This window comes from Lissotriton helveticus, chromosome 7 (assembly GCF_964261635.1).
Source record: "Lissotriton helveticus chromosome 7, aLisHel1.1, whole genome shotgun sequence".
In the NCBI taxonomy this organism is placed as follows: Eukaryota; Metazoa; Chordata; class Amphibia; order Caudata; family Salamandridae; genus Lissotriton; species Lissotriton helveticus.
In genome coordinates this window covers 970,178,846-970,191,581 of record NC_136068.1, presented here as the reverse complement: position 1 = coordinate 970,191,581, position 12,736 = coordinate 970,178,846, and the positions used below count along the sequence as shown (strand labels likewise).

At 49.6% G+C, this 12,736-nt stretch overlaps 1 protein-coding gene across 13 annotated transcripts in view; it reads left to right on the top strand.

The window, feature by feature from the left end:
• Positions 1 to 12,736, top strand: part of RNF130 (ring finger protein 130) — a 684,518-nt gene that overhangs the window by 540,212 nt on the left and 131,570 nt on the right. For all 13 annotated transcript variants that reach the window (XM_078653555.1, XM_078653553.1, XM_078653551.1 and 10 more), the window contains one exon: positions 10,159 to 10,255. In XM_078653555.1, coding sequence (XP_078509681.1) covers positions 10,159 to 10,255 — 97 coding nt within the window. The remainder of the gene's footprint in view (positions 1 to 10,158; positions 10,256 to 12,736) is intronic.

The window sequence follows — 12,736 nt, the reverse complement described above, 5'->3', positions numbered from 1 at the left end:
TCACCCACTGGCACAACATCACGTCAGACAGGTGGGTTTTGCAGATAGTCCGAAGGGCCTACTCCCTCCCCTTCGAGACTACTCCTCCCTCCATGCCACCAGCATTCCATCCCATGTCGGAGGATCATTTTACAGTCGTTTTGGCCAAAGGGGCTATTGAGCACATCCCTCTGCCAGTAGTAGGTTGTGCTTCCTAATCCCACTACTTCCTGGTTCCCAAGAAGGACAAAGGCCTGCATCCTATCTTAGACCTCGGGGACGTCAACCGCTTCCTCTGGAAGGAGAAGTTCAAAATGTTGACTTTGGCTCAGGTTCTGTCTGCCCTCGATCCTGGAGACTGGATGGTAGAGTTGGACTTGCTGGACACCTGTTCCCACATTCCCGTCCTGCCAGCCCACAGGCGTTACCTACCGTTCACGTAGGCCACAAGCATTTCCAGTTTACCGTGCTTCCCTTTGGCCTTACCAGCGCCCCTCATGTATTCACGAAAGTGATGGCGGTGGTCGCAGCTCATCTCCGCGTCTCAGGGGTTCCAGTCTTCCTCTATCTCGATGACTGGCTGTTGAAGGCGATCTCACAGAGGCTGTCACCTCCCAACTCCAGACAACGGCAGACCTACTGCATTCGCTGGGGTTCATTATCAACGTACCAAAGTTACACCTGATTCCCTCTCAGAAGCTTCTTTTCATCTGAGCGGTTCTGGATACTGCACAGTTTCTGGCTTATCCTCCCGAGCAGTGAGTCCGGGATATTCAGGCTATGATTCCGATGTTTAAGCCTCTATCCCGGGTTTCAGTGAGAATGACCCTGAGGCTGCAGGGCCTCATGGCCTCCTGCATCCTGCTGGTGGATCATGCCACAGTATTTACAGATGCATCACATCTGGGATGGGGCAGCCACATGGGCGAAGAGATGGCCTCTTGTCTCCAGCGGAGTCCGGGCTCCATAGCAACCTTATGGAGCGCCGGGCGATTCTTCTTGCACTGAAGGCATTCCTTCCCTCTGTCAGGGGAAGAGTAGTGCGGGTGTTCACGGACAACACCACCACCATGTGGTACTGCAACAAACAGGGCGGGGTGGGGTCGTGGACCCTATGTCAAGAGGCTCTTCATCCTTGGACATGCTGGAACATCAGGGCATGTCCCTGGTGGTTTAACACCTGGCAGGTTCACTGTACGCCAGTGCGACGAACTCTGTGGCAGGTGCATGATGGATCATGAATGGCATCTTCACTCGGAGATGGTGCAAGTTCTCTTTCAGCAATGGGGAGAGCTTTGGTTAGATCTGATTGCCACAGAAGAGAACGCACAATGTCAGCAGTTCTGCACATTTGAATTTCCAAGGCGGCACTTGCTTGCCAACACTTTTCATCTCGAGTGGAATTGCGACCTTCTATACGCCTTTCCGCCCATACAACTTCTGCCCAGAGTGCTGAAGAAGATCAAGCGTGACGGGGCCCAAGTCATTCTTGTGGTTCCGGATTGGGCATTGAGAGTCTGGTATCCCGAGGTCTTGAACATGGTCATCGATCCTTTGATTTGTCGCAGCAGCAGGGGACGGTCCTCCACCCGAATCTGTCCAGCCTCCACCTCCTTGCATGGAGATTGAGCGGCGACAGTTGACAGCTTTCGACCTTCCTCCCGAAGTCTGTAATGCTTTCTTAGCAGCCAGGAAACAAATTTGTGGCATGGTGCACAGCAAAGGATGTGGATCCCCTCTCTGCCCCTCTTTCAGAGGTTCTCCTCTTCCTTCTTTCTGTAGTCCAGCAGGGCTCTGCTCTGGGCACCCTCAAAGGCTATCTTTCGGCCATTTCGGCCTTTCTTTGCCTTCCAGATCAGCCTTCTCTTTTCAAGTCCCCTATTGTAAATAGGTTTCTTAAGGGCATTACTCACCTCTTTCCTTCTATTCCTTTCGTAATGCCCCAGTGGGGCTTGAATCTGGTCTTAATTTACCTTATGTGTGCTCCTTTTGAGCCACTACATAATTGTCTTCTCATTATCTTGACTTTAAAGACTGCTTTTCTGGTTGCCATCACTTCTGCTCGCACGGTGAGTGAGCTTGAAGCTCTTTCTTCTAAACCTCCGTTCCTTGCTGTTCATCCGGACAAGGTTGTCCTCCGAACTAGACCTTCTTTTCTTCCCAAAGTGGTTATCTCTTTCCACATAGGACAGACCATCACTTTGCCCACCTTCTTCCCGCACCCGCATCCTTCCAAGGAGGAGGAGAGAATCCGCCGCCTGGATCCAAAGCGTGCGCTATCCTTTTATTTGTATTGCACAAAATAAATCCATGTGTACGATCAACTCTTTGTTGGCTATGTGGGCGCCAAGAAAGGTCGGGCTGTGCAAAAATGGATCATCTCTCGATGGGTCGTTATTTGCATTAAGATCTGCTACTCCTTGGCAAAAAAGGAGCCTCCGGTAGGACTGCGCACCCATTCCTCCAGGGCGACGGCATCCCCTACCGCTTTGGGACATGGAGTTCCTCTCAGTGAAATCTGTCATGCAGCCACGTGGGCATCACTGCACACGTTCACTAAACATTACTGCCTGGATAGTCCAACCCAGAGAGACTGCTTCTTAGGCCGTTCAGTTCTCCAGGACTTTCTGGTGGTAACTTAGTTCGCAGACCCAACTCCAGGGTTGTTATTGCTGGGTTATCTATTCCAAGGTAAGGAATCTATAACTAATAGTCTCTTTCAGATGAACAAGTTACTTACATAACGATATATATGTAAGAGACATATATTACTTATAGATTCCTTACCGCCCCACCCATCCTCTCCGTTCTGCGAGCTGACTTCTAGAGTTAGGGACTCCTTTTCAGGGCCCTGGTTTTGTGCACCAGTGGTCAATGTCTTGCATGGCTCTGCGCTTCAGGCGTGGAATGTTGTGTAAAGAACTGACATCAGCACGCAGGGGCTGCGTCTAAGTAGATACCGCAACGTCATCCCGGCGATCACGACGCCGAACGCGGAGTCGACCGATGCCACCTACCGACACGCAGGGGTACTGCTGAAGAAAATTCTCCGGATCCAGTCTGACGCCTGGGGGTAATTCTAAGGTAAGGAATCTATAACTAATATATGTATTTTGCAGATATATTATTATATAGGTAACTTGTTCACCACCTCCATTTTTTTTATTACCTCAGAGTGTTTTTTACCATTCTCAATTAATAATATGTACCTGTTTTATATTGTTTACTCCCCTTTTGTTTTATTTTATATTCAAATGCACATTCTGACTTTGATGGCCTTGAATTGGAACCATCAGGAAACAAGGTTTGGAGAAAAAAATGTAAGGCAGTCCAATATTTTATTTCTCTGTCCTTTTGGTGAAAGAGGACAAAATGATTTCTTTTTTAAGCTACACAGTCACTCCCACTGCCCCAATTGTAAATTAATTTTCCCGATCTAAATTTGTCCTTCCTTGCATTATTCTCATCTTCTTTACTTTTTGTGGGTTTCGTTTCTAGGCATAGCAGGCTTGAGTTTGTGTGATTACATTACTTTCCTGATGCAGATTGCAATTATTAGGCCTTTTCTGGAGTCTCCTCTAATCAGAGACCAGCCCTTTACAAAACTGCTTATAGTACCTTATGGCGACACTGGAGGTCCCACGGATGTACACCAATGTCCCTCAATCTCAGTGCGCCAGGGAATGATGAACAGAGGAGACGAAGTTGCATTGCAAAATCTCCACTGTGCTTTAGTTTTAACCCCTTCGGTGCTCATGACGAGCTCAGCTCGTCATGGCATATACCTCTCAGGTGCTCATGACGAGCTGAGCTCGTCATGACCACACCCGTTTTTATTGCTGTCCAGCACAGCAGGGGAAACTCTCTAGCAGCGATGAGGTTATGCTTGCCGGATCATAGCAACATTTCCATTTGCTTGTTCTCTTTTGCAAGTGTAATATTTTTTTGGTTGGTAGTTTTCTCTGCTCTTAACAAATATGCTAATGCTTGATGATAGCCATTATAATGGCTCTGAGTGCCACTCTGTATTCTGGAAGAAGTCACCCTAATGTTCTTAGGTAGTACCAGTCACTTGCGTGTATAAACTACATGGATTCTATTACTAGAAAACCAAGCTCTGTAGCGGTTTGGTAGAAGGTATTGCAAGGTGTGCCACAAGCCGAACAGTCTCTATTATGTAGTGCCAGGAAGCAGGTGAGGGATTGGGGAGCAGTTGGGGATGGATGACGCAGCTTGGGACAACAATAACAGTGTGACAGCAGGTGAGCGCAAGATGGCAAACATTTGCGAAGATAGGGGTGTTATGGAGACAGGGGGAGGGAAACGAGGTGCTAGGCCTGCTTCAAACCCATCACCAAAACGTGTAACAGTAATGGAACAAAGTAACCTTCCACACCCATCAAAATAATACCAAATCATGAAAGACACATGAAAGCCGATGACTAAAAGAGGTGCGGCGGTGACCCAAAGCCCACTGTTTCTATACACTCATTGATATACATCTGTAGTCCTCCGATGAGTTCTCCAGGACAGTTTATGGGGTCTGTAGTGAGTCCTAATGAGGCGTACCACTTAGAGGATATTCGAGTCCCACTGCACACCATCACTCAGCACGTCCACCTGCACCTAAGCAGGGCTTCCCAGGCAGCCTCTGGTTTGCTGTATTCAAGACATACTAAGCACATACTGTAGAGAGCCTCATAGGCATCAATAAAGGCCTGTGGGTGAATGCAAGTTGGATTCAAGTCTTATTTTCTTCTTAGTCTGGCCACAGTTATCCTTCCTGCATCCCTTAGAGTGGCCGTTGCGCAGTTGCTATAGGCTGACCCTGCTCTGAATTTTATGAAGTCCTGTGCACACATCTATATTACGCTACCGAATAAGCCATCTGTCTCTAGAGATCCGACAAACAAGTACAGTAGATGCATATACTTTAGGAAACAATAAGCATTCAGAAGTTGTTTTATGTTCTTTATTCTTGAACGTTTGCCCAGCCAACATGTGTTTCGCCAGGGCTGAAAATATATGCATTAAAAACAGTGTCCAAGTCACATGGTTATGACAGTAATCACATGATACTGTCCTTGGCGACAACTGTGGATGGGTGAGCACCCATGGTGAGCACATCGTGACATGATGGTGTGTATACATCTTCAAGGTGTGGGGTGATGAGACCCGATGACTGATCAAACATAGTAATATTACACACGAGTGGAAGTGGTGGAGTGCGAACATGCATTACTACGGAGAGTTAGAACCCGACATGGTGTGGTAAGCGATAGGAAAAAAGGGAGGGAGGGAGAAGTACCTCCAGAGGGAGAACAGCTGAGGGAAAGAGGGAGCAAAAGAAATGTAAAGAGAGAGAGAGAGAGAGAAAAAGCGAGAGTAAAAGATAAGCCAGAAGAGCTGCGTGGTGAGTGGAGAGAAAAAAAGAGGTTGAGATTCACACTCAACAACTGGGCTGCACACTGAAAGGGGTGAGTATGGTCAATGGTCTAGGTTTTTTATTGCATATCCTTTCAGCCCTGATGAAGTCTTGGGTCACTGCCCCAGACGAAACAAGTGTTGGCTGAGCAACCGTTCAAGAATAAAGAAGAACATAAAGCAACTTCTGAATGCTTATTGTTTCCTAAAGTATATGCATCTACTGTACTTGTTTGTCGGATCTCTAGAGACAGAGTACTTACTCTGTAATGTAATATAGACGTGTGCACAGGCCCTCATCAAATGTATTAGACCTCTGGTCTGTAACTCAGGGGGTTCAGGGTCAACCCCTTCCTGTAGGCACCGTCCCACGAATACACCCGTTGCAGGCGCCACAGCCTACCCACTGATATAAACCCTGTTCCTTGCTTCCCTTGCTCGGAATTGTTGGTGCATGAGCCACTGGGCATGTCGTGGTCACGCTGTGCAACTGGGTTCTTTTTGTTGTTGGAAACAACTCGGGCAGTTCTGGTTCCTAAATTCAAATGTATAGCATGAGCACCACAGTGTGAAAGGGGTTACCAAACAAGATATTAAGCCTTAGTTAAATATTTCATCAGGCACAATCTGAAGACATTAGCTGAGAAGTGCAGATGAAATATGGGAATTCAGCTGAATTTACCTGGCTGAAATGCTCTTGTTTTAGGATATGCTGCACAAATGCCACAGAAATAAATGCTCTGGCCAAAAAAACGCAAGGCCAGGGCTACTATAGACCAGAGCGTTTTTCTTGGCAATTAATTCTCTTGAGCGTCATTGGCAGCATGTAGCTGTTTGGGAATTGAACTGTCAGAAAGAAGCAATATTATGTGCATGTACATACCTCATCTCTTTTTTCATGCTGGTGCTTGTCTCCGTGAGCGTTAATACCTTCTTTTTGACTCTGCTAATAGTTACATAATTGGAAGCTTCACTGCCTGAGTTCTCCGTTAAAAAAAGTAACTTTCACAGAGTTAAAAAAAAGCGGACCCTTCCAGGCTGGAATAATGACCTCCTCCCCAAACTGAAGCATCGGAGGCCAAGCCCTTTACGGCAAGCATTCCAAGGGGGAAGTCTCCTCTCCAAGAAGATGGGCTGAGCTACACGTTAATCCATCAGCAGCTGTCACCTGGTGCCAAGCACCAATCTGCTCTGGAGAGAAGGCAGCAAGGTGGGAATGGGCTTTCAGAGACCATGTGGCATGAGACCCCTGGACGACGCCATTGTGAACTAACCCAGAGGCCTAGGCAGGAAGGAGGGAGCAGGGGCAGAGAAGTGAGGTGTCGTAGTTTGATTATTTCTGCCAGCCCCCTCAAAATTCTTTTAAAAAGAGTTTGCACAGGAAGAGGAGCTCTCTCTGGGGTGTGGTCTGCTGAGAAAGACTGGTGCTGGAGCCTGGCACCAGGGGCAGCTGGAAGGAAGAACCTACAGACTGGCACAGGACCCTGACTTGCGCCACAAGGGAGAACCAGGACCATGGAGCAGAAGCCTGGGCCTCTACACAAGGAGAAGAAGCACCCAAGAGGAGAGCCAGACGAAAGACTGGCGCAGGCCGCCAGTGAAGGCGCTCCCTACTGAGTTCACCCTCCTGGAGACCAAGAGGGCAAAAGAAAGTGCTCCCATTTGCTGGAGAACGCCACCAGGAGCCAGAATGGAGCCATTCGGTCTCCTAGGGGCCGAGATATGCCGTCCAGAAGGTAAGCGACCTTTGGCCTCTGCGAGGACCGATGAAGCGTGTGGGGCTCCACTGCCGGCCCATGTTGTGCCCCCGGGGTGAGTCAGGTCCCGTGGGCTGCCCCGGAAAGAAGTAAAGCCGGGAGCGCCATCGCGCTCCCGGTGAAAATGCTAATGAGGGGTGCCAGGAGCCCACCCTGGCCCACGGTGACATCCGTGGAGGGGGGAGCGCCGGCGCGTCCCCCTTAAAGAAAGTTTGGGGGTCCGGGAACTCCAACTCCGGTCCCCAGTGATGGCGGTGAAGAGGAGGGGGGGTGCCGTCGTGCAACCCCCTCGTGGGCGAAGATAAGCCACGGAGCACCGTTGTGCTCCCATTAAAGATTCTTCCGGGTGCTGGGACCCTAACTCTGGGCCCCGACGCCAAAGCCAAGTCGGGGAGCACCGTCGTGCTCCCCGTGAAGTTGCCCCAGAGGGGGGCCTGGGATCCCCAACTCTGGGCGCCCGTGAGGTGGAGAAGGAGTGTGGAGTGCCGCCGCAATACCCCGCGACAGTGGGAAGGCGGGGGTAGCGCTGTTGCACTCTCCCGAAGACCCACCAAGAGAGAGGCCGCCTCCGTGTCTGACCGCCAGAGCGGGCAGACCAAAATGGACGCGCCTGCTCCCACGGCCGCCCCAGAGGGCGCGGGTCGAGCAGGGAGCTGGCGAAAGCCACTGGGGGTGGGCTCCCCAGGTGGCTCTCCAACACATGGCATGGAGGAGGTGCGAGGGGCCTGGGTGGGACCGGGCCCTCGAAGAGCAGCCGGGAGTGGGCTCCTGGGCTGTAGAACTCACCTGGGAGTCCGAGTGGGACCGGGCCCTCCAATGAGGTCTTGAAGTGGCGTGAGGCAGCCAGCTGGGCAGCACGGCTCTCTCTGGAGCAGCAGGAGAGCCGCTGCTATAATATGCATGGACCAGGGAGGAAGCGCCCCATAATGCCTTGCCGGGCATATGGAAGCCTGCCTGGAAGCCTGTGTATTTCGGTTGGTGGTGGCCCCAGGGGAACAGGGTCACCGCCACATGCCTGAAAAGGTGCAGGGGGAGCTGCAGGAGCAACGCTGCCTCCCACAGCACGAACAGGCAAGTCCCCACCTAAGTCTCTGGGGGACTCCAAAAAAAGAATCCCTCAAGGGCTCAGCTTACAGTCAAAGCAAACCGGGGCTGAAACTTTTGTTCTGCTGCTGGGGGTGCATTAGGGATTGCCTCAATGAGTGGAGGTCTGTGCTGGGGATGTATGGAGAAGGACATCCCCTAGAGGTGAAGAGGTGCATTTGCACGACAAGTGCATTTACCAATGTTATTTCTATGGTTGGACTGCAAGTCATGTGTGTAATGTGAATTTATAAGCCAAGTGGGGTATGTTGCCAGTCCTTCCTGCTAGGGTGTCTGGCTGTATATGCTTAATCCTGTGAGTATAACTGTGATGCCTTTTAGGGGCTGTAATTGCAATGCATTACAACTGTTATCAGACGTGGGAAGTACTTCATTTAAAGTGATGTCTAAACATGTATTCTTTCTGCTGCTTTAGGTGAAAAACAGCCCAGACTGTAAAACCCCAAAGATGTAGAGGTGTATACTGTATGGGCATTATGAGATGCTCAGTCAGGGTTATGTGTCCCTAGGGCAGGTGTACCTATTTTTAAATGCTTGTTGAGATGATGGGGTGGGTCGCCACTGGGATGGTGCCAGAGGACAAGGCTCTCGCTCCAAATTATGTCAACCCACTGCATTATGGGGCAAGATGATGTGCATACATGGGAGTGGTGGTACTAGACCCCACCCCCCCTGCAGGAGGAGTTGAAATGTTATGCAATGTCACAAAGTAATTCTAACAGCCTATGTATATTTGTAAATTGGTGCATAGTATTGAGTAGTGTGTGTGTGTGTTTTAATATATGTACTCTACCTTTTATAAAGCAAAGTACAGACTGGACAATCTATTGAGTGTTATTTCTGCGTACTGGTAAATGGTGATTACTAGCCTACACCACTTCCCTTGAGTAAGCCTTAGACTACTCTGCAACGCTACCCTCTGAGAGTCAAGCACCACAATGGGTGTTTGATTCCCAGTGAAGGACAAATGTGACATGTTATTTGTGCAGGCCTCACAGATACTGCCTCATTTTCCAACAATCTAAAAAATCCAACTGAAAAAGATGCCGTCTATGCACAATCTCACACTAAAACCACTGCTAACTGGCACCAAGCAGCTAAAGCTCCTTGACTCCGAGTTAATTCTAAAGAGGCCCAAAACATCAGTCAACAATCTTTCCCTTCCGATTGCCTCCTTTGAAAGTCACCTCTTCAATCTTGCTGTCCAGTATGTGCCTTCTCTCAAAAAAGTCTTGGCCAGGCAGAATAGGCGTCATCTTTGTTGAATTCTAGCAACTTCACCTGCCTTTGTGAAGAGCGAAGTTTCCACGACTTCCTGGCACTCATAAACCGGCCACTTGTCAATCTAGTTATCCGAGTGTCTATTGTTATATTTTTGTGAACTAGAGAACCTATATCATACATATTCATAATTGTCTGGTGAGGAACTTCATGGTGGTGGATACCTTGGTATCTAGTCCTCTTATTCCAGTCAGAACTTCTCTTGCAAAACTTCTGTGTACCCACTACTTGTGTCATCCTGTCATCTAATAACCTTTTATTACCCAGTTCTTTTTCACCTATCTTAACTTAGGTCTGTTCCTTCCTCCTCATGCACCCTGGTTCGAAGTTGCTTGTGCATACACCTACCTCAATACTGAACTAACGTGTGCCCTCACACACTATAGAGTATTATGGAGAATCTTGACAATCAAGGGTGAAAGACCTAGAATGCTGAGTTATCCTGTGCGTTCTCCCCCTCTGTGTGCGTGTGTAAAGAGTTGGTAAAGCGTGCATGTAGAAGTCCTTTCATGTTGGCACTGCAATGCTAAGACTCGTTGCTCATCTGTGGTGATGTCCTGTATTGCATTACATACTTCTGTCCTATACCTGAGAAGCTTTTGTTTTCTCCTAGGCATGTTTTCCACAAAGGCTGTGTCGACCCGTGGCTCAGCGAGCACTGCACTTGTCCGATGTGTAAGCTGAACATCCTGAAGGCCTTGGGAATAGTGGTACGTTTACGTTTTGTACAACTGGGCTTTGCACTTAAAACTGGCTTGCGATGAAATGGCCAATAAGAAAGTGTGGGGTTCTCTACAGGGCAGCAGTTTCCTTGAAGAGATTTCTTTGGGATTGGACACAGTACGTCAAAAGTGGGCCTTTTCCTGCTCCGTTACATTATGATATGCCGACCGAGCTTTGAATACTGCTGTTTTGCCATTAGCTCGGCCTTGCAGCGCCGTCTGGCTCAGGTACCTCCAGCCTTGGTCTCATGGAATGGGTCACCGACCACAGTTGTTTGTCTACTTGAGTAAGATGATCAGGAGGGTGGGGGAGGGTTGTATTTCGTGTATGTGTTTGGTTTCTTTCTGACACTGTTAGTTTGCCTACGTAGTGCCTGGCGTGGGTAGATTAAACCTGCAGTATTTTCCTGCTGAGTGGGCCTGTTATTCCATTCCGTGTATTGATTTTTTTCCCAGCAGGATATTCTCTCTGCACATTATTCTCTCTAAATACCCTCTTTGTTCCGTTTCCATCTCTGTACTGCAATTTTCTACTCTTAATGCACTATTTTGAATGCTTTCTGTCTCTGTCCTCGATACATATTCCTAATACTATTCTTTGAGCAGATTTATGTTAATTTATGAAGGAGCACAATGGAAAAGCCTGCAATACATACGTAAAACCTGAGCCCTAAAGTAAGCAAAAGACTTGCTTTCATCAATTTGTGTTGAAAAGATCGTCCGAACTGCGGTGTGGTTGGCTCCTCACACCCCTGGGAGCTTAGTGCCACTACACCTGCTGCACTAATGACATCAGTAGATGTGAAGCACTCTCCCAGCCCCTCTAGGCTTGTACGACAAAAAACCTTCTGAACCGTTGCACCTATGAGAGTTGACCCAAAATCAGGTCAAGATTGCAACTGGTGTGTGCTTTCAATACTGTAGTTGAGGCCATCTGCTTGTACCCAGAGTGTTAGTGGGGGCAGTGATGCCCCTCGCTTGCAACAGTTGCATGCCTTCATAATACATGGTAGACTGAGCTTGTATTCCAAATTGATTTATGCTCCTGCTCTATAATAAATGTAAAGGCTTCCCATTTCGGCAGTAGCCACACTGATGGTCTCTCTGTAGGTCTGCCATATATTACAGTCCCTTGCCTTACGCAAGGATACTCTTGGCATCTGCCTTCAGAGGATGAAAGTGTGATGTGGCCAGGTGACCCAGCACTGAGCCATCGCTCAGTACTAAAAAAGACTAGTCTCCAACTATCTACAATCAATCAATCAATCAATCAGAGTACTTGTAGAGCGCGCTACTTACCCATGAGGGTCTCAAGGCGCTGAGGGGAGGGGGTACCGCTATTGATCGAAGAGCCAAGTCTTGAGGAGTCTTCTGAAGGCGAGTAGGTCTTGGGTCTGCCGTAGATGGGTATGGAGGGTGTTCCAGGTCTTGGCGGCGAGGTAGGAGAAGGATCTGCGCCGGAGGTTGTTAGTTGGATGCGGGGGACAGCGGCGAGGGCGAGGCTGGCGTAGCGGAGCTGGCGGGTGGGGGTGTAGAAGCTGAGTCTGCTGTTCGGGTAGGCTGGTCCGGCGTTGTTGAGTGCTTTGTGTGTGTGGGTGAGGAGCTTGAAGGTGATCCTCTTGTTGACGGGGAGCCAGTGTAGGTCTCTCAGGTGGGGGGTGATGTGGCTGCGACGGGGGGACGTTGACGATCAGTCGGGCGGAGGCGTTTTGGATCCGTTGTTGTCGTCGTAGGTGTTTGGCTGGGATTCCTGCGTAGAGTGCATTGCCGTAGTCCAGTCTTCTGCTGACGAGTGCCTGTGTCACCGTTCTTCTTGTTTCGGTCGGGATCCACTTGTAGATCCTGCGGAGTATGCGGAGGGTGTTATAGCAGGAGGAGGAGACGGCGTTGACCTGTTTGGACATGGAGCGGGAGGAGTCGAGGATGAATCCTAGGTTGCGTGCATGGTCGGTGGGTGTCAGTGCTGTTCCCAGTGTGGTCGGCCTCCAGGAGTTGTCCCAGGCTGAGGGGGTGGGTCCGAGGATGAGTACCTCCGTCTTGTCCGAGTTCAGCTTCAGACGGCTGTTCCTCATCCAGTCGGCGACGGCCTTCATTCCCTTGTGGAGGTTGGTTTTGGCGGTGTGCGGGTCCTTGGTGAGAGAGAGGATGAGCTGGGTGTCGTCGGCGTAGGAGATGAGGTTGAGATCGTGTTGGCGGGCCACTTGTGCGAGGGGGGCCATGTAGGCATTGAACAGCGTTAGGCAGAGAGATGAGCCCTGGGGGACGCCGCATATGATGTCGGTGGCCTCGGATCGGAAGGGCGGGAGGCGGATGCTCGGTTCTGCCGGAGAGGAAGGACGTTGGTCCAGTCAAGGGCCTTCTCTTGGATTCCGGCTTCTGGGAGGCGTGTCTTTAGAGTGCGATGGCAGACCGTGTCGAAGGCGGCTGACAGGTCCAAGAGGATGAGGGCGAATGTTTCGCCTTTGTTTA